This window comes from Vipera ursinii, assembly GCF_947247035.1.
Source record: "Vipera ursinii genome assembly, chromosome: 2".
NCBI lineage: Eukaryota > Metazoa > Chordata > Lepidosauria > Squamata > Viperidae > Vipera > Vipera ursinii.
In genome coordinates, this window is record NC_139513.1 from 12,508,050 (window position 1) to 12,529,643 (window position 21,594).

The window sequence follows — 21,594 nt, forward strand, 5'->3', positions numbered from 1 at the left end:
TATATTTTCTCTGAGAAGACCTCAGATTTCACCAGATTCTCAAGAAGATTTATGACACAGAAAGGTTTATAAATGCTTCATCTAAGACAAGCGGTATCTGGAATAGCGGTATCTTTTGATTAAAGGTAAAGGTAAAGGTTCCCCCGCACATGCGTGCTAGTCGTTTCCGACTCTAGGGGCCGGTGCTCATCTCCGTTTCATAGCCGAAGAGCCAGCGCTTGTCCGAGGACGTCTCCGTGGTCATGTGGCCGGCATGACTAGCACGGAACGCTGTTACCTTCCCACCGTAGTGGTCCCTATTTTTCTACTTGCATTTTTACGTGCTTTCGAACTGCTAGGTTGGCAGAAGCTGGGACGAGTAACAGGCGCTCACTCTGCTATGCGGCACTCGGGATTCGACCCACCAAACTGCCCACCTTCCGATTGACAAGTTCAGCGTCCTAACCCACTGAGCCACCGTGTCCCTTCAATCTTTTGATTACACCAACAGTTCAGCTTTGCACGTTGTTTTTTTTTGGGGGGGGAAAGAACTTTTCTGGAACTCTGCACCTGGTGCTTTCACTTTCTGACCTGCTTATACCAGCAAAACCACGACAAAAAAGACACACACACACAAAGTAGGTTCATATGGTTTTACCAGGTAAAACATATGTGTCTGCCTCTTCTTCCATTTCCAACTTCAGCAATTCTGAAAGGGGAGAAAGAGGAGAGGAGACAGATCAGAATCCCGTCACCCCCAGTTTGATCTTATAAAGGATTACAGGTAGTCCTCGATTTACAACGGCATTGAAAAAATGATTTATGAGCATTTTTTCACACTCAAGACCGTTGCGGCATCCCCATGTTCACATGATCAAAATTCAGAAGCTTGGCAACTGACTCATACTCGTGACGCTTGCAGTGTACTGGGGTCACGTCATCCCGTTTTGCAACCTTCTGACCAGCAAAGTCAATGGGAAGGCTGGATTCGCTTAACAACCGTGTTACTCAGTGCTTTTTTTGTAAAAGAAAAAGGTGCCGGAACTCACATCATGTCATACAACCCTCCTTGCCTACCCTACAAGGTTCCATCCAAAAAAGGTGCCGGAACTCTGTTCTGAGCATTCTATGAGAAAAAAAGCCCTGGTGTTACTAATTTAACAACTGCAGTGAGTCACTTAATAACTATGTAAAGCCTTGGTGGAGCAGTGGGCTAATGCCTCCTTAAGTAACACCAGCTGCTTGCAATTATTGCAGGTTCGCATCCCACCAGGCTCAAGGTTGACTCAGCCTTCCATCCTTCCGAGGTAGGTAAAACGAGGACCCAGATTGTTGTGGGGGCAATTAAGCTGACTTTGTAATAATGCCGCTTGGGTGTGTGTGTGTGAAAGCCCTAATAAGCAGGCATATACATAGAATGAAGGCTACTGCTAAGCTTGTAAGCTGCCCTGAGTCTTCGGAGAAGGGCGGGATATAAATGGAATTAAAATAAAATAAAAAATAAAGAATGGTGGTTAAAAAATGGAGCAAAGCATTCTTAACAACAGAAAATGTGGGCTGAGTTGTGGTCGACAGCCGAGGACTAGCTGTAATGCCAGTGCTCCTGGGCTTAGATGGGGGAAACCAGCCCTAATCCCCCTTGAAGTTTCAGTGGCTGAGGGGGGAACCAGAGCCTGGGCTTCCCCACTCTTAGTCCAACCCTCTTCCTCACTACCCAAAAAACCTGACGCAATCCTGGCTTGTATAAACAGAGGCAGAGAGTCAAAAAGATCATGCGAAGTATTAGTACCGCTTTATAAAACCCTAGTAAGACCACATCTGGAACACTGCAGCCCATTTTGGTCACCATATCACAAAAAAAGATGTTGAGAGTTTGGGAAAAAAAATCAGAGAAGAGCAACTAAGATGATCAAAGGCCTGGAGGCTGCAACATACGAAGAAAGGCCGTGGGACTTTGGGTTTGGCCAGTCTAAAGAAAAGAAGAACTAGGGGAGACATGATAGCAGCGTTCCAGGATTTGAGGGGCTGCCACAAGGAAGAGGGGGTCACTTTGTTCACCAAAGCACCAGACGAGAAACAACGGTTGGAAACTGATCAAGGAGAGAAGCAACCTGGAATTAAGGAGAAATTTCCTAACAGTGAGGACAATCCACCAGTGGAACAGCTTTGCCTCCAGAAATTGTGGGCCCTTCATCACTGGAGATTTTCAAGAAGAGGCTAGCTAGACAGTCACTTGTCTGAGATGCTTGAGCAGGGGGCTGGACTAGAAGGCCTCCAAGGTCCCTTCCAGCTCTATTCTATTCTATTCTATTCTATTCTATTCTATTCTATTCTATTCTATTCTATTCTATTCTATTCTATTCTATTCTATTCTATTCTATTTCTATTCTATTTCTATTCTATTCTATTCTATCTCTATTCTATTCTATTCTATTCTATTCTATTCTATTCTATTCTATTCTATTCTATTCTATTTCTATTCTATTTCTATTCTATTCTATCTCTATTCTATTCTATTCTATTCTATTCTATTCTATTCTATTCTATTTCTATTCTATTTCTATTCTATTCTATTCTATTCTATCTCTATTCTATTCTATTCTACTTTGTTCTTTCATTATTCTATTTCTATTTCTATTTCTATTTCTATTCTGTTCTGTTCTATTTCTATTCTATTCTATTCTATTCTATTCTATTCTGTTCTGTTCTGTTCTACTCTACTCTACTTTGCTCTTTCCTTATTCTATTTCTATTTCTATTTCTATTCTGTTCTGTTGTTCTATTTCTATTCTATTCTATTCTATTCTATTCTATTCTATTCTATTCTATTCTATTCTAATTATTCTATTCTATTCTATTCTATTCTACTCTGTTCTATTTCTATTTCTATTTCTATTCTGTTCTGTTCTATTTCTATTCTATTCTATTCTATTCTATTCTATTCTAATTATTCTATTCTATTCTATTCTATTCTATTCTATTCTATTCTATTCTATTCTATTCTATTCTATTCTATTCTATTCTATTCTATTCTATTATTTCTATTTCTATTTCTATTTCTATTTCTATTTCTATTTCTATTTCTATTCTATCCCGCCCTTAATTTTTGGACTGGGAGGGGTTGGCCCCAAATTCCCCAGGGGTTTCTGTGGCTGCAAAGGGACCAAGCCCGGGTCTTTCTGCTCCTAGACCAACATCTCCTTCACTGGTCTGAACTCACCTTTAAATGTACATAAAACCTCTTTTAGTTCAATCCTCTTTCTCGAAAAACGGTTGAACCTGTACTCCAGCTCCTTGAAATCTCTCTTGCACTTAAAATGCAGCCCATTCTTCCTGCTGATGAAAGGGGGGGGAAAAAAAGACGTGCGTGCCTTTTAGGGTTCAAACCACAGTTTCTGGCTGATTTCCAAGCTCTTATACAGCTAGTCCTCCACTTACAACCGTTCGACGTTCCATCACTGAAAAAAGTGAGTTAGGACCGTTTTTCACACTTACGGCCTTCGCAGCATCCCCGTGGTAACATGATCAAAATTCAGACACTTGGCAACTGACTCATACTTGTGACGGTTGCCATGCCCTGTGATCCCCTTTCGTGACCTTCTGACCAGCAAAGTCGAAAGGGGAAACCAGATTCGCTTAGCAACCGTGTGACTTAACAGTTGCAATGATTCACTTAACAACGGTGGCAAGAAAGGTCACAAAATGGGTCAAAACTCAACTTTAAAAATGTCTCACTTAGCAACAAAAACGTTGGGCGTCAGTGGTTTGTCGTAAGTTGAGGACTACCTGTACCGATTTCCTAGTTTTCATTTCTGGTCTGTTTTGACTCCCTCTCTCTAATCAACTCAAATCCCTCCTGTACTGGATTTATCACACAGAAACACTCCTTATGCCAGCGTAAAGCTTTTTGCCAAAGGGGTGCAGCTACTCACTGATTTAACCACCATTCGTTTTGTGACCATTCAAGGCTGCAACGGCACTGAAAACAGTGACTTATGACCAGGGGTGGGATTCAAATACCTGAACAACCAGTTCTCTGCGTGGATGCAGGGCCTGGGCCTCTGAGGCCTAGAACAGACTTCCGGAAGTGGCATCCACGCATTTCCAGCAGGCCGTTTTAAGGCTGGGAAACTTCCTCTGGGCCTCCAAGGCCTAGAATGGACTTCTGGAAGTGGCATCCACGCATTTCCGGTGGGCCATTCTAACCCTGGGAAGCTTCCTCTGAGCCTCCGAGGCTTAGAACGAACGTCTGGAAGTGGCATCCACGCATTTCCGGCGAGCTGTTCTAAGCCTGGGAGGCTTCCTCCGGGCCTCCGAGGCCTAGAACGGACTTCTGGAAGAAAGCATTCAGCCGGTTCTCCAAACTCAACAAAATTTAGCTACCGGTTCTGCCGAACCGGTTGAATCCCACCACTGCTTACGACCGTTTTTCACACTTACGATCGTTGTAGCGCCTCCATGGTCATGTGATCAAAGTTTAGATGTCTTTGAGAATGGATTCATATTTATGACGCTTGCAGGTCACGCGATCACCTTTACTGACCTCCTGACAAGCCAAGTCAATGGGGGAAGCCAGATTCACTTAACAACCGGGTTACAAACCTAACAGTTGCAGGGATTCACTTAGCAACTGTAGCAAGAAAGGTTGTATAATGGGACAAATTGACTTAACAACTGTCTCGCTTAGCAACAGATATTTTGGGCTTAATTGTGGTTGTGAGTGGAAGAAGGCCTGTATACGGGTCATTAGGTCTACCTAATGCTTCTTAGAAGGGTAGAAGTTAATAGTAAAGGCAGGACAAGAAGCAACGGGTGGAAACTAATCAAAGAGAGAAGCAACTTGGAACTAAGGAGAAACTTCCTGACAGTTAGAACAATTAACCAGTGGAACAACCTGCCTCCAGAAGTGGTGAATGCTCCAACACTGGAAGTTTTAAAGAAGAGACTGGACCGCCATTTGTCTGAAATGGTATAGGGTTTCCTGCCTGAGCAGGGGGTTGGACTAGACGACCTCCAAGGTCCCTCCCAACTCTGTTATTCTGTTAAAATAAACTTTTAATATTGATTGTAGGAATTACTCTGACAATCATGTGTTCTTCCTTCCCTCAGGCAAAACCAATTTGTTTGTTAATGTGATTAGAAATGGCTGCCCATTCAGAGCAAAGACTCTGGGCAGCATTTGATACTGAATATTTTTTTTCAGCCAGGGAAACTTCCTTCTTACCTTCCTCTAATCCTTGTTTATTTATTTGATGTGATTTATGAAATTTACATCATTGCCTAGCCAAAGCAAATTACCTCCAGGCTGCTAAGCTAACAATACAAGGCAAAACAAGGAAAATACAGTTAAAGCAGACCATGTAGTCAATGCAAATTACACAACAGAAGAGTTAAGGGATCCTTCCGAGGCAAACCCAATGAATACAACACCTTGACAATTATATAAACGTACCCCTTGGTTGCTCTTCTGAGATTCTGCAGCAAAGAAAAAAAAAGAAAACAGAAGAAAAATGTATCAGGCACAAATGTCTTCTGGGAACAATTTAGGTTCTTTATTTCTGTAACCATTTCCCCATTAAAAAATTTGTTGTTGTTGTTAGCTGCAAAGTCGTGTCCGACCCATCGCGATCCCATGGAAAACGTTCCTCCAGGGCTTCCTGTCCTCTACCATCTTCTGGAGTCCCTTTAGGCTCACGCCTACTGCTTCAGTGACTCCATCCAGCCACCTCGTTCTCTGTCGTCCCCTTCTTCTCTTGCCCTCAATCTTTCCCAGCATTAGGATCTGCTCCAGTGAGTCCTTCCTTCTCATTAGGTGGCCAAAGTATTTGAGTTTCAACTTCAGGATCTGGCCTTCTAAAGAGCAGTCAGGGTTGATCTCCTCTAGGACTGACCGGTTTGATCGCCTTGCGGTCCAAGGGACTCGCAGGAGTCTTCTCCGGCACCAGAGTTCAAAGGCCTCAATTCTTTGGCGCTCAGCCTTTCTTATGGTCCAACGTTCACTGCCATACATTGCAACTGGGAAGACCATAGCCTTGACTATACGCACTTTTGTTGGCAGGGTGATGTCTCTGCTTTTTAGTGTGCTGTCTAGATTTGCCATGGCTTTCCTCCCCAGGAGCAAGCGTCTTTTTAAAAAATTACTGAACAGCATTTGTCATTTTCCCCTTAAGTAAAAGTGAATATTTGATACAAACACAGGACTAGTTTTTATTAAAGCAACAACAGAGCAATGTGATTAATTGTTCCCATAATTAGTGAAATAACCCAATAATTTTCAAAATATTTTCCTGACAAATGCTCCACCAAACTCATTTTGATCGGTAGACCTAGAGAGGTAGTCTTCACACACGTCCTGGCCAGGATTCAGTTCAGACCTCCTTTCCTTCTCTCAAGGGATCTTGGACTAGCCGTCAGCACCGTCGGCCCCGCAGAGGTGTCACTGCTGTCTCCCGGAGGTTTTACCCCTGTGGCGCCTGGAGAATGTTTCAGGAGTGGCCACCTGTCGGGTCCAAGGGGTCAGGCTGCCCTCAGCGAAACATCGCCTCGCAATGCAGTCCCTTCGTGGTCGCCATGAAACTGTTGTGGAAGGAAGAGACTCACGCCAGCTCTTCAGAGAAGGAAAATTTATTGCGCAGGTTCAGAAAGCAAATTGGAGCACAAGGGTCTGAACCCCGAGGGGCTCATGACCAGACATATTTATACCCCTCATTTCCTGGCTGTACATTACTCCTTATTTGGTTATATCCTATGCATTACCAAATGGCAGTTTACAGATAGCAGTTGCAGGGGAGTACATATGGCTGCAAAAACAGGATATGGCTATCTTAGCTCAGCATCTGTCTGGAGGACAGGAATATCTTATGCACATTCAGCACTTCTGCAAAACACCCTGGTTTTTCTTATTTCAAACAAACAGCCCGGTATTTTTCCACTTTACTTGACTTACGACCACAATTGAGCCTTATGACCTTTCGTGCCATGGCGGTTCAGTGGATCACTGCAATTGTGACGTTAGGAACAACATGATTGTTCAGTTAATCTGGCTTGCTCGTGGACTTAATAATAATAATAATAATAAAGTTGGAAGGGACCTTGGAGGTCATCTAGTCCAACCCCCTGCTCAGGCAGGAAACCTTATACCATTTCAGGCAAATGGCTGTCCAGTCTTTGCTCGTCAGAAGGCTGCAAAAGGGGATCATGTGACCCCGGGACACTGCGACCGTCATAAATAGGAGTCAGTGGCCAGGCATCCAAATGCAAATCACGTGACCCTGGGGATACTGCAACAATCAGCTTGACTCTACAGTAGTGGCCAAAATTGTGGAAACCTTTTGGGAAAAGTGTATTTTTAAGGTCTGATGGCTAATAACACCACTTTTGGGGGGAAGTCGTACCATAAAATTATATATCAATGGAAAGATAATTTAATCAAGGATGTAATGCAACAAAGCTTGTTCAATTATCTGTGCTGTATTCTATAAAAAGTTATAGCCAAATAACCAGAAAAAGGAAGCAGAACTTGCTTAGGTTGATATCAGGTAGCTTTCCTTCATCTGATTGTAGCCAATGAGCACGAGTATTTAGAGAGCCAATCAGGTGTCATCTTGCTTTGGCAATGAGCCAATCAGATCACAGTAGGATTCAGTTATGGATGTCATGTATTGAAGCTGAGAGGAGGACATTTGTCTCTGTGTTATGTGATCGCTTATCAAGTTGGTTGGGTTTTTTTTGGTGTGTTCTTTCATTTAGTGAGCTTCTAAAACGTAATAAAATTAAAGTTACAGTGCAAAAAGTTGACCGGTTGCCCAGAAAGCGATGTAAAATAGTATTATTAAGTGAACAAGGCTACAGTTATAAAGAAATTAGAAGAAAAAATGGTGGAAACTTAACCAAAGATGGCATTTCTACCATACATTTTCCCAAAAGGTTTCCACAATTTTGGCCACTACTGTATGTAAGGATTTGAAGTCACATAAAGGTTAAAGGTAAAGGTTCCCCCGCACATGTGTGCTAGTCGTTTCCAACTCTAGGGGCCGGTGCTCATCTCTGTTTCAAAAGCTGAAGGGCCAGCGCTTCTCCGAGGACGTCTCCGTGATCATGTGGCCAGCATGACTATTTTATTTTTTATTTTTTTTTATTTTAATTCCATTTATATCCCGCCCTTCTCCGAAGACTCAGGGCGGAACGCTGTTACCTTCCCACCGTAGCGGTCCCTATTTTTCTACTTGCATTTTTACATGCTTTCGAACTGCTAGGTTGGCAGAAGCTGGGACGAGTAACAGGCATTCACTCTGCTACGCGGCACTCGGGATTCGACCCGCCAAACTGCCGACCTTCTGATCGACAAGCTCAGCGTCCTAACCCACTGAGCCACCGCGTCCCTTTGAAGTCACATACATTGGCTAAATCAGAGGTCCTTGACCTTTTGAGCACCAGGGACCGGTTCCGTGGAGAGAGGTTTTTCTGCAGACCAGAGGGGGTGTGGTTTTTTGTGCTACCTGCATCCCACCAATGGGGCTTTGCTTGTTTTGTGTGGACCGGTTGCTAGCATGCTGCGGTCCGGTAGTGGTCCACGGACGGGGGATTGGGGACCCCTTGGCTAAATGATGCCTCTTAAGAATTATTTTGAAGGAGGCATTTTTATAACTAGCCCAGGGTTACAAGCAGTCCTCAATTTACAATTATTCCTTTAGTGACTGTTCCAAGTTACAACAGCACTGAAAAAATGGTGGGGATCAGCAATGGAACTTGCAGCTATGTTTTCCTCTGCTCTGGCTTGCTCTCCTCAAAGAGGTGGAGTGATATGGTACAGACAGTCCTCAACTTACAACTGTTCAATTAGGGACCATATTCAAAGTTACAACGGCACCGAAAAAAGGTGACTTAAGAGACTCCTTTTCACACTTACGACCGTGGTAGCATCCGGATGGTCACACGATCAAAATTCAGACACTTGGCAACTGACTCACATTTATGACGGTTGCAGTGTCATGAGGTCATAAAAACCACCTTCTGATCAGCAAAGTCAGTGGGGAAATCAGGTTCACTTGATGACCATGTGACTTAACAACTGCAGCGATTCACTTAACGACTGTGGCAAGAAAGGTCGCCAAATGGGGCAACACTCACTTAACAGCTTGTCTTGCTTAGTAACGGAAACTTGGGGCCCAACTGCGGTCGTACGTTGAGGACAACCTCTGTACGCCTCAGATGGATTTTTTCAAGCGGAAACAAAGGAGGCCCCAAAGAATCCCATTTCATTTTTCGCAGCAGGCTTCCAGTCTCCCACCTTGGCAGGAGGTTCCTTTTCTCCTTTCCCCCGGCCGGCTCTGCCATGTCCGTTTCTCGAAAGGTGCTCGTCCCTCCTGGTGACGATCTCCTTCTCCAGCTCTTCCAACTGCCTTAGCAAGAGCTCTTCCTGATCTCGGACAAACCTTTGCAGGTCCTTCCATTCCCAGACAATATTCTCCCGCTCCGATTCCGTTTTTCTCTGCAAGGACACAGCGGCAGAACATTACGTTACCATATTCCACGGGTCGACAACCCGCGGCTCTGGAGACGCATGCGGCTCTTTCAGCCTTCTTCTGCAGCTCCCAGCCATTTGCAGAGAGAGAGACAGAGACAGAGAGAGGCACTTGTGCTTCCCTTCTCTCTCTCTCTCTCTGTAACTCACTCTGTTCTCTGATAAGCTGACAAGTTTATTGGGCGGGGCTCCTGCCTTTGCTGTGTCTCCACAGGAAGCAGCGGGAGAGCCAGCCCAATAAGAATGTGTGTCAGCTTGTCCAGACAGTGTGAAGCCAGCTTGCCAGGTGAGCAGAAGATCGGAGAGAGGGAGAGACCGGAGGGAGAGAGACAGAGGGAGAGAGAGAGACAGAGGAGAGAGAGAGAGAGAGAGAGAGAGAGAGAGAGAGAGAGAGAGAGAGAGAGAGAGAGAGAGAGAGAGAACTCATGCACAGCAGCCTCTATTTCTTTTTAATTAAACTCTTCAATCAAGTTCCCCTGCCTTGCGTGCGCGAGTTTTGCGGCTCCCAGTGGTTTTTTTCCCCTCTGGGAAACGGGTCCAAGTATTTATTTATTTTTTATTTTATTTATTTTTATTTTAATTCCATTTATATCCCGCCCTTCTCCGAAGACTCAGGGTGGCTTACAAGCTTAGCAATAGCCTTCATTCTATGTATATGCCTGCTTATTAGGGCTTTCACACACACCCCAAGCAGCATTATTACAAAGTCAGCTTATTGCCCCCAACAATCTGGCTCCTCATTTTACCTACCTCGGAAGGATGGAAGGCTGAGTCAACCTTGAGCCTGGTGGGATGCGAACCTGCACTAATTGACGGCAGCTGGTGTTACTTAAGGAGGCATTAGCCCACTGCGCCACCAAGGCTCTTTGAGTGTTTAAGGTTGCCGACCCCTGCTCTATTCAAACATCCAAAAAGCTGGTCGAGATTCACACTCTCAGCTAGGCTTCCTAGGCCGAGGAAGGGAGATAAAATAAGCTGAGGGTCCTTAGTGAAGGGGTTCAAAAGAAAAAAAGTTCAAAGGGAAAAAAAAGAGAGAGAAAGGAAATGCGAGAGGATACGTCAAATGGCTGTAAACACAGTCCAGTTGCTGAGCATCTGAAATGTGGTCACGTGACTGGTTTGTGGGCGGCGGCCATTAAAACTTTGAAACTGGGTTGCAAGTCCTTTGGGAGGCTTAGTGGTCTGCTGTAACTTCAAATGGTTGCTAAGCGACCAGCTATAAGCCAAGGACTACCTGAATAGAGCTGCAAAATGAATGATTGTACAACACACTGAATCCAGTCCGAAAATTGTGACCCAGAACAAACAGGACTGTCCCATTTTACTGGGTTGGAGGCAGAGATTTCTGCCTTTAAGGCAGGGATTGCCAACCTTTCTAGGTAGGAAAAGGAATGTGGCTGCATGCATGTGAGCGTTAACAGGGCCATGAGCGTGCGCGCTCCGCAAATGGGGCTGCTAGCGCCGGCTCGTGGCTCGGCTAGCTCCCAGCGCGCAGCTTGCGGTTCGGCTAGCACCGGCGCAAGGGGGTTGACAGCATGCACACGCCTGTACACACTGGCCAGCCACTCATGTAGCCCGGTGGCCAAGAGGCCAAGGCCCGGTAGTGGGCCACAGCCTATATAGGTTGGGGACCTCTGTTTTAAGGTTTCAAAATCTTTCTGGATTTGATCGTGAAATGCTGAAGTCCCCTGTCGCAGAGGTCCCCAACTTTTTGGGCACCAGGGACCGGTTTGTGTAGAGAGGTATTTCCACGGACCGGAGAGGGCATCGTTTTGTGTGCTGCCTGCATCCTGCAGGTGGGGCTTTCCTTGTTTGTGTGGTCCGGTTGCTGGCACGCCAGAGTCCGGTACCGGTCTACAGACCGGGGTTTGGGTACCCCTGCCCTAATATAAGGACCTCTTCTTCATACCTTGGGCCAACTAATACAGGTAGTCCTCAGCTTACAAGGGACATGATTGTTATTCACACTTTAAAAAACATCCTTATTTATGATGGTTGCAGTGTCCCGGGGTCATGTGATCCCCTTTTGCGACCTCCTGACAAGCCAAGCCAAGGAGGAAACCAGATTCACTTAACAGCCCTGTGACTAACTCAACAACTAACGCGACTCACATAGTTGTGAGAGAAAGGTTGCAAAGTGGGGCAATGCTCACTTTACAAATGTCTCGCTTAGCCATAGAAATGTTGGACTCAATTTGGGTCAAACCCTTTGGGTGTGCCAGAGATCAGTACTGGCAGTCCTTGGCTTATGGCCGTTTTGTTTAGCGAACGTTTCAAGTTACAATAGTCTGAACAAAGTGACACAGGGCCAAGTCCTTTCTCCCTGTCCTGTGACTGCGACTCCCACACTTGGCAAATGGTGTGGACTTACAACAGTTGCCCCGTCCTGGAGTCACACACGACTGCCATTTGCGACCTTTCCAGGGACAAGCACAATCAATGCAAGGAAGCCCGGGGCAGGGAAGGTCATAAATTGTTGATTATGTGACATCCCGCTTAACGACTCAATTACCGCGGCCAAAATGAGTTGCTCTTTGAATGAGATGGGCAGTTTTCTAAATCTGACCTATAAACAAATTAAACAAATTTAAAAGGTTGTTAAAAGGGATGCTTCGCTTCATTGAAGGGACGCTTCACTTAACAACCGTACTGCTTAACCGTGAATTTTCCAGTCCCGCTTGTTTGTGAGTCGAGGACTATCTGTACCAGCCCCTCCAGGCCCCATCTTTTGAATCCAGCTCTTTCTGGATGGCTATTCTGTGATCCCCCAATTAGTTTTTATTCACCTCGTAGCAAATTTTGGACCAACAGGCCTTTCTCGGGGCAGCCTTGCAACGAGAAGGGTGTAAAAATTCGAAGAAGATCAAAACTCACAACGCTACAATCGGTCTTACCAGCAAATCCTCACTTTTCCTTAGATAAGGGAGCTTCATTTTTCTGCTCTTTTTCACATTATCTTGCAGCCCTTGAAGATCTGGGATGAAACGTGAAAAGATTAAAGATCCTTTGCCCACTACAGCTGAATTCTGTTCTTAAAAGCAATTATTTTAAAAGGAAACCCTGAACCTTAGCTTCTGAGGAATTAAATATCAACCCGGGGGACACTCTTTAATCCATTTGTATATAAGACATTAAAATATCCGGGTTTTGCTTGTTTGTGTGGATAATGCCTGCAACTCGACAAGCCATCCTGAGTTTGAAAACTGCTTTTTGCTTGCAGCTGAAACGCAACATGGTCCAGCGATCTATTTTTGTTTTACCGTATCCCTATAACAGAATAACGGAAGGGACCTTGGAGGTCTTCTAGTCCAGCCCTCTGCTCAGACAGGGAATCCTGTACCATTCCAGACAAATTGCTGTCCAGTCTCTTTTTAAAAGCTTCCACTGACGGAGCACCCACAGCTTCTGGAGGAAACTCCTTTCACTAATTCTAACTTCAGGAAATTTCAGAAATTTCTCTTAACTTCTAGGTTGCTTCTCTCCATGATTAGTTTCCATCCGTTGCTTCTTGTCCTGCTTTCAGGTGCTTTGGAGAATAGTTTTACTTCTTTGCGGCAGTTCCTCAAACATGGGGACACTGCTATCGTGTCACCACCAGTCTTTCTTTTCATTAAACTAAAGGTAAAGGTAAAGGTTCCCCCGCACATGCGTGCTAGTCGTTTCCAACTCTAGGGGCTGGTACTCATCTCCGTTTCAAAGCCGAAGAGGACGGCTCCGTTTCAAAGCTTGTCCGAGGACGTCTCCGTGGTCATGTGGCCGGCATGACTAAACGCCAAAGGCGCACGGAACGCTGTTACCTTCCCACCGTAGTGGTCCCTGTTTTTCTACTTGCATTTTTACGTGCTTTCGAACTGCTAGGTTGGCAGAAGCTGGGACGAGTAACAGGCGCTCACTCTGTTACGCGGCACTCGGGATTCGACCCGCCAAACTGCCGAACTTCTGATCGACAAGCTCAGCGTCCTAACCCACTGAGCCACCGCGTCCCTCTTCATTAAACTAGACATACCCAATTCCAGCAACCGTTCTTTATATGTTTTAGTCTCAAGCCCCCTGATCATCTTTGTTGCTCTTTTCTCTGCTCTTTCTAGAGTCTCTACATCTTTTTTACAATATGGTGACCAGAACTGGACTCAGTATTCCAAGGGTGGCCTAACCAAGGCCTTATAAAACGGTACTAACACTTCAAGTGATCTTGATTCTATCCCTCTGTTAATGCAGCCTAGGATTGCATTGGCTTTTTGAGCTATAATGTCTGGTCTCCAGAGGCAGCCTTAGGTTCTCTGTCACTGTTGCAGTGTTAAAATAAAGATTTCCCCTTTTTACTAGGCAAATTCTTTTGCTGTCCATACCGTACAATCTAACCTGCTTGATCAATCAGTGCGGCGATGAGAGTAGTCAGGTGATTCCTGGGCGGAACTGGAATCAACTGATCGATTTGAATAAGGGCAGCTCATTCCTTCTGCTCCGGTGCCTTGGATAATGCCCTGCCTGGCTATTTTCCTTGAACAATGGAAGACACAGAAAACAGAGTGGTGATTTCGCCTCCCTTAAAAAAAAAAAGGGGGGGGGGTTTCGGATTCTACTTTTCGGAAGTTTCCCAGGAAGTCTCAAGATGCTACTCCAGCCCCCGCCCCATTTTTTTTCTTCTCTCTGCTGGATCACTTTCCCCCCTCCCCCCAGTCACAGTGCTAGGAAATACCTGTGGAGGAGACGGAGATATGGAGATCAAGAGCTGTTAAATTCAAGAGGTGAAGTTGAGATCAAGAGAAGACGAATCACTGTTAGAAAAAAAAAACGAAAAGAAAAAGAAAGTAAATATATGCGTCTCAGGATAACCTTGCAGTATCCAATCTGAGTTGGTCACCAAGCTTTCAACGTTAAGAACACAGGATGAATCCCTGCTAAATCTGGATAAAGGCCAAATTAATCCTGCTTTCTTTTTTCTGCAGGATCCAATCTGAGTCGGTGAAGAAAGGTTTTTTTCTTCCAAGCTTTTGGGCTTGTGCTGCGTAGCCCATCATCCGGGAAATTCTCTCTGTCCAGAATAAGCACTCTGGGCGGTTCTACGCGTTGTATTTATATAGATCCCGGTTCTGTATAGCATCTAGTTATTGATTAAGATGTAGACGAATGAATAGAACAGGCCAGCGTGCATATTTGAGCTCTCTGGCCAGGTCTGAGCATATTAATTGGGATTTTAACTGTTTTTTAACTGGGGTTTTATAGCAAGGTTTATATAATTCTTTTTAATCGATTTTAAGTTTTGTAATTGTTGTATCTGTTTTTAAAAACCTTGTGAACCGCCCTGAGTCCTACGGGAGAAGGGCGGTATATAAATTGAATAAATAAAATAAAATAAAATAAAATAATAATAAAATAAAATAAATAAATAAAATAAAATAAAATAAAATAAATAAATAAATATTCTGGAGACAGAGAAGTTCCCTGATGATGACCTCTAGCACAAGCCCAAAAGCTTGGAAGAACAAATCTTTGGTGACCGACTCAGATTGGATCCTGCAGAAAAAAGAAAGCAGGATTAGTTTGGCTTTTGTCCAGATTTAGCAGGGATTCATCCTGTGCCATTAACTCACCAAATAGATGAGGAGCTTTTTTCTTTTAAACGTTGCCTTAGAAAGCTGGGCTCACACCTGGCGTGCCGCGCCCAATGAAACACACACCGTGGAGATTGCAAAGAATCTATTCTGCGCAGGAAAAGGACACAGGGGGATCACTCTCAATAGACCTTTTCCCAAAAATAGGGCTCCCAGTAGGCCTTGCCACAAAGAAGAGGGAGCCAAGCTATTCTCCAAAGCACCTGAGGGCAGAACAAGAAGCAACGGATGGAAACTAATCAAGGAGAGAAGCAACCTAGAACTAAGGAGAAATTTCCTGACAGAACAATTAATCAGTGGAACAACCTGCCTCCAGAAGTTGGGAATGCTCCAACACTGGAAGTTTTTAAGAAGACAAATGGACAACCATTTGTCTGAAACGGTATAGGTTTCCTGCCTAAGCAGGCGGTTGGACTAGAACATCAAGTTTTTGAGACCTTGCTAAGCACTGTTGGCACTCAAATATTGTCATGTTCTAAAAATGGTACAATCTGTGAAAAGGTTGAAAAGGTTACGACTTTTCAACCTTTTCACAGATTGTACCATTTTTAGATCATGACAATATTTGAGAACCAACAGTGCTTAGCCAGGTCTCAAAAACTTGATGACTGAAAAAAAAAGGTGGGGGGGATTTTGGGTTTTACTGGTTAGATTCATTTGTTGTTGTAGAAATGGCTAGTTTATAATATTATGGAAAAGTAAAAAGTTGAGGTTCAGCATTAATGCTTCCTTTTACTGCAACAGAGGAAGTCAAAAGTCAATGCCTTTTATTTTTCCCTTCTCCCCCGCACTTTTGCCCCCTTTTTCCTCCCCACTGTGTCCTACTCTTTGCTTTTGTATTTTTGTATTTTATTCTACAATCTAATAAAATGTTACAAACTGTAAAAAAAAGAAGAAGGAAAAAAGTAATTTTTTGATGGCTGTTCCTTTGCTGAATTTCTCCTTACACTGACAAATGTATGATGAATTTCTCAATATTTATTAATATGCACCACTACCTTAATGGTCAGGTGGCTGGTCGGCCCTGCTTCCTCTCTCTTTCTCCTCACCCGTTGCTTGCAAAAGCCCCTCTCTCACACACACACCTGCCCCAAAGCCTTTCCTCTCTGCCTCACACACACATCTGCCCCAAAGCCTTGCCTCTGCCTCTCACACACACCCTTGCCCCAAAGCCTTGCCTCTCTGCCTCACACACACACACCTGCCCCAAAGCCTTTCCGTTCTGCCTCACACACACACCTGCCCAAAACCCTTGCCTCTCTGCCTCACACACACACCTGCCCCAAAGCCTTTCCTCTCTGGCTCACACACACACCTGCCCCAAAGCCTTGCCTCTGCCTCACACACACACACACACACCTGCCCCAAAGCCTTGCCTCTCTGCCTCACACAAACACACCTGCCCAAAAGCCTTGGCTCTGCCTCACACACACACACCTGCCCCAAAGCCTTGCCTCTCTGCCTCACACACACACACACCCCTGCCCCAAAGCCTTGCCTCTCTGCCTCACACACACACACACACCTGCCCAAAAGCCTTGCCTCTCTGCCTCACACAAACACACGTGCCCAAAAGCCTCTCTGCTTCATACACACACACACACACACCTGCCCCAAAGCCTTGCCTCTGCCTCACACACACAGACCTGCCCCAAAGCCTTTCCTCTCTGCCTCACACACACACCTGCCCCAAAGCCTTGCCTCTGCCTCACACACACACACCTGCCCAAAAGCCTCATCTCTCTGCCTCACACACACCTGCCCCAAAGCCTTGCCTCTCTGCCTCACACAAACACAGGTGCCCAAAAGCCTTGCCTCTGCCTCACACACACACACACACACCTGCCCCAAAGCCTTGCCTCTCTGCCTCACACAAACACACCTGCCCAAAAGCCTTGCCTCTGCCTCACACACACACACCTGCCCCAAAGCCTTGCCTCTGCCTCACACACACACACACACACACACCTGCCCCAAAGCCTTGCCTCTCTGCCTCACACAAACACACCTGCCCAAAAGCCTTGCCTCTGCCTCACACACACACACCTGCCCCAAAGCCTTGCCTCTCTGCCTCACACACACACACACCCCTGCCCCAAAGCCTTGCCTCTCTGCCTCACACACACACACACACACCTGCCCCAAAGCCTTGCCTCTCTGCCTCACACAAACACACGTGCCCAAAAGCCTCTCTGCTTCACACACACACACACACACACCTGCCCCAAAGCTTTGCCTCTGCCTCACACACACAGACCTGCCCCAAAGCCTTTCCTCTCTGCCTCACACACACCTGCCCAAAAGCCTTGCCTCTGCCTCACACACACACACCTGCCCAAAAGCCTCATCTCTCTGCCTCACACACACCTGCCCCAAAGCCTTGCCTCTCTGCCTCACACAAACACACGTGCCCAAAAGCCTTGCCTCTGCCTCACACACACACACCTGCCCCAAAGCCTTGCCTCTCTGCCTCACACACACACACACACCTGCCCAAAAGCCTTGCCTCTCTGCCTCACACAAACACATGTGCCCCAAAGCCTTTCCTCTCTGCTTCACACACACCTGCCCCAAAGCCTTGCCTCTGCCTCACACACACACACACACACACCTGCCCCAAAGCCTCATCTCTCTGCCTCACACACACCTGCCCCAAAGCCTTGCCTCTGCCTCACACACACACACACCTGCCCCAAAGCCTTGCCTCTCTGCCTCACACACACACCTGCCCCAAAGCCTTTCCTCTCTGCCTCACACACACACCTGCCCCAAAGCCTTTCCTCTCTGCTTCACACACACCCCTGCCCCAAAGCCTTTCCTCTCTGCTTCACACACACCCCTGCCCCAAAGCCTTTCCTCTCTGCTTCACACACACACCTGCCCCAAAGCCTTTCCTCTCTGCTTCACACACACCCCTGCCCCAAAGCCTTGCCTCTGCCTCACACAGACACCTGCCCAAAAGTTCCTCTCTTCCTCTCTCTCTCACACCTGCCCAAAAGCTCCTCTCTGCCTCTCTCTCTCACACACCTGCCCCAAAGCCTTTCCTGTCTGCCTCACACACCTGCCCAAAAGCCTTGCCTCTCTGCCTCACACACTGCTTCTCTGAGAAAATCCCTTTCTCTACTGACTCTTTCTCAGAAGTCTTTTTTTTTCTCTCTCTCTCTCTCCGTTTCCCGCCAAAACTGCCTCCTTTTATAGCCTCTCCTGTCTCCGCCATCTTCCTCCTTTCTCTTCTGGGCTTGTTTCGCCCCAGCAGCCCTGCAGCGCCCAAAGACTCTCCACGACAAGGCCTTTCTCACCACATTTGTTAAGGGAATCACTGCAGCCGTTAAGTTAGTCACACGGCTGTTAAGTGAATCCGGCTTCCCCCTTTGACTTTGTAGGTCAGAAGGTGATCCGGTGACTGCGAGACACTGCAGCCATCATAAATATGAGTCAGTTGCCAAGCATCTGAAAAATGGTCAAAAGTCACTTTTTATCAGGGTTGCAACTTCGAACAGCCACTAAACGAACTGCTGTAAGTCAAGAACTATCTCTCTCTAGCAGCAATCGGCCCATTTTATCCCAGTAACAACGATCGTATCGCCCCCAAGTTCCTCTTTTCCCCAGCTGTTGCCTTGTCCTATAATATATCTGGAGTTTCACTTGAACAAGCACTTTTGATCACCTTTGCTTTGATGAACATTCCTGATCATTCTTGCATGTTAGCAGTTTACTATCAAGGCCTTGCTTGCTCCTGGGGAGGAAAGCCATGGCAAATCTAGACAGCACACTAAAAAGCAAAGACATCACCCTGTCAACAAAAGTGCGTATAGTCAAGGCTATGGTCTTCCCAGTTGCAATGTATGGCAGTGAAAGTTGGACCATAAGAAAGGCTGAGCGCCAAAGAATTGAGGCCTTTGAACTACGGTGCTGGAGGAGACTCCTGCGAGTCCCTTGGACTGCAAGGCTATCAAACCGGTCAGTCCTAGAGGAGATCAACCCTGACTACTCTTTAGAAGGCCAGATCCTGAAGCTAAAACTCAAATACTTTGGCCACCTAATGAGAAGGAAAGACTCACTGGAGAAGAGCCTGATGCTGGGAAAGATCGAGGGCAAGAGAAGAAGGGGACGACAGAGAATGAGGTGGCTGGATGGAGTCACTGAAGCAGTAGGCGTGAGCTTAAATGGGCTCCAGAAGATGGTAGAGGACAGGAAGGCCTGGAGGAACGTTGTCCATAGGGTCGCGATGGGTTGGACACGACTTCGCAGCTAACAACAACAACAAATCAAGGCCTAGCTGCTTGTAAATTTTAACTTCTTCTTCCCTTTACACAGTGGGTCTACAAATAGTTACAAGCTTTTCCATCCCTATTTAACAAAAAAACCCCAACAACCCTACATTAAATAAAGAAATATTCCAAGTGAGGGAGTTTCTATCTAATCGACCCAACATCTAATCATAATATGTGCAAGTATATATACTTTAAAAAAGAACAGTCAATAGGTTAGGCTAAATATTAATCTTTGAACCCCTCTGTTAACCATCTGTTATTGTACTTAACACATAGAAAGTCCAGAAACGACTTCCAGTCTCTTATAAAATTGTCTAGTTTTACTTGTCTTCTCTCTTTTTTTTCCAGCATCCAGCCAGGATGGATTCTATATATTTAATCTTAAATTTATTTGATACTTGTTACTCGTTTTTTTTCCCTTTTTTGTACACCATTTTTCTCTTTCATTGTTAGTGATGGATGCATTTTTTTGTTTTTCTATTTTTGTGTTTATTTTTTATGATAAACAAAATAAATATATTTAATAAATTTTAACTTAATATAAAGATATTAGAGGAGGAAGCTTTTAGTTCTTCCTTCATAAATACTGAAAATATTTAGCAACCAAATCTTTCTTTTCCTTCTGTTCCCATGAGATTTATTGTGTTGCTCCTTTGGATCCCACCAGATCAGTCTTGTCAATCTTGATGCAACAATTGCATCAGCAGCTGGAACAGCTGGCAAAGGTTTTCCCCTAGTGGGCTGCTGTTTTTAAAATAAGTCTTCCCAATAACTCGCACTTCAGTTATCACTCCAATCGATGGCCCATTTTTCCTTTGCTTTTTATGGTGCCAGTGTATGAGGGTTAAATGATTTTTTTACAAAGGACTTTAAAAATGCTGTTCTATAGCATAGAAATTGTTAGAAGTCCACCACAGTCCAAAGATCCTTTTATGGAAATCATCTAACTTCTTTCCCCTCTTTTCAAAACTGGCAAATTATAATATCAAATCCATGGAATATTTGCCGGAGAGATGGCTATTACATTTTCACCCATGTTTGTGTGGAAGAAGGAAAAGTGGAGAATGATTTTAGAGGATGTTAGAGGAAAGAAAAAACTACCAGTTATACAGACTGGAAATTATGCCTGGCTGTTAAAAGTTTGTAAAACATTGCTCGAGTATAATATAGTTTTGCACTACTAATCTGATTTAATACACATGGGCTATACCATGAATTATCATGGCTTATTATATAAACCAGCTACCTGTGTACAATTCACTAAACCTGACTTAAAATGATGGATTAGTATAATACACCAACTGACCTGTAATATAAGAAGTCTTGGACTGTGCTTTATTTAATAGAAATACTGTTCAATCTCCTTTTTCGTTTGTTTGGTAAAGCCAATTTTGCCACAAATATATTTACATAAAACACAAAGAGCCTTTTCCTTGGCAAGCAGGCTACAACAGGACGATATGTTTATTCATCGCCAGGAGACAGCCCCGTTTCTGAGACCAAGAACCATCTTAAGGACTAGAAACTTTTTTTTAAAAAAAAAGGGAGATGATGCTTTGATTTTCACCCTAACGAACAGCAAAGAAATCTTTCTAAGAGCCGTTCAGATGCTCAAACTGCATCACCTTCCGTTTTCTGAACAGAAATTCTTGAAATAATGCTGCAACCTGTTTGGAGGGATCCAGCCGGCTCGTGAAAAGAAGAAAGAGACGAGGTTTTAAAAAAGAAAGGAAAAGGGGAAAGAAATACCTTTTTTTCTTGGTCTCTTCTCTCCACGCTGGGATACAGCAGCAGCAGCAGCAGCTGCTCACTTTCACAATGGAAACAGATAACTGGCAGCAAACACCGGATGCAGCCTGCAAACTTCTTGCAAAACTGACATTCATCTCAACAGAGGCACCATAGAGGAGAGAGAGAGACACAGAGAGAGAGGGAACAAAACAGTGATGTGAATTTTTTTGATTCCGCCCCCTGGTGGCCAGAGGGAAAACTCAACCAATGTTTTACCAGTTGGTGGTCATAAATCGAGGACTACCTGTAGTACCGCAGCTTAGGGAATATGGCACTTCCATACACAGGAACAATATATTTTATTTTTTATTTTTTATTTTAATTCCATTTATATCCCGCCCTTCTCCGAAGACTCAGGGCGGCTTACAAGCTTAGCAGTAGCCTTCATTCTATGTATATGCCTGCTTATTAG

At 44.9% G+C, this 21,594-nt stretch overlaps 1 protein-coding gene across 6 annotated transcripts in view; it reads right to left on the bottom strand.

Moving 5' to 3' along the window:
- LOC310636478 (uncharacterized protein) overlaps nt 1-21,262 on the bottom strand; it is a 43,781-nt gene extending 22,519 nt beyond the window's left edge. For 2 of the 6 annotated variants that reach the window (XM_083356362.1, XM_083356358.1), the window contains exons 1-8: nt 21,141-21,262; nt 14,202-14,280; nt 13,865-14,002; nt 12,397-12,476; nt 9,269-9,469; nt 5,432-5,454; nt 3,200-3,315; nt 638-688 (exon numbers count right to left, since the gene is read on the bottom strand). In XM_083356362.1, the coding sequence (XP_083212488.1) occupies nt 638-688; nt 3,200-3,315; nt 5,432-5,454; nt 9,269-9,469; nt 12,397-12,435 (430 nt within the window). In that variant the 5' untranslated portion in view covers nt 12,436-12,476; nt 13,865-14,002; nt 14,202-14,280; nt 21,141-21,262. Of the gene's footprint in view, nt 1-637; nt 689-3,199; nt 3,316-5,431; nt 5,455-9,268; nt 9,470-12,396; nt 12,477-13,851; nt 14,003-14,201; nt 14,281-21,140 lie in introns of all 6 variants that reach the window. The other 4 variants (XM_083356361.1, XM_083356359.1, XM_083356360.1 and 1 more) reach the window with 4 other exon arrangements.
- Nucleotides 21,263-21,594: the final 332 nt, after the last annotated feature.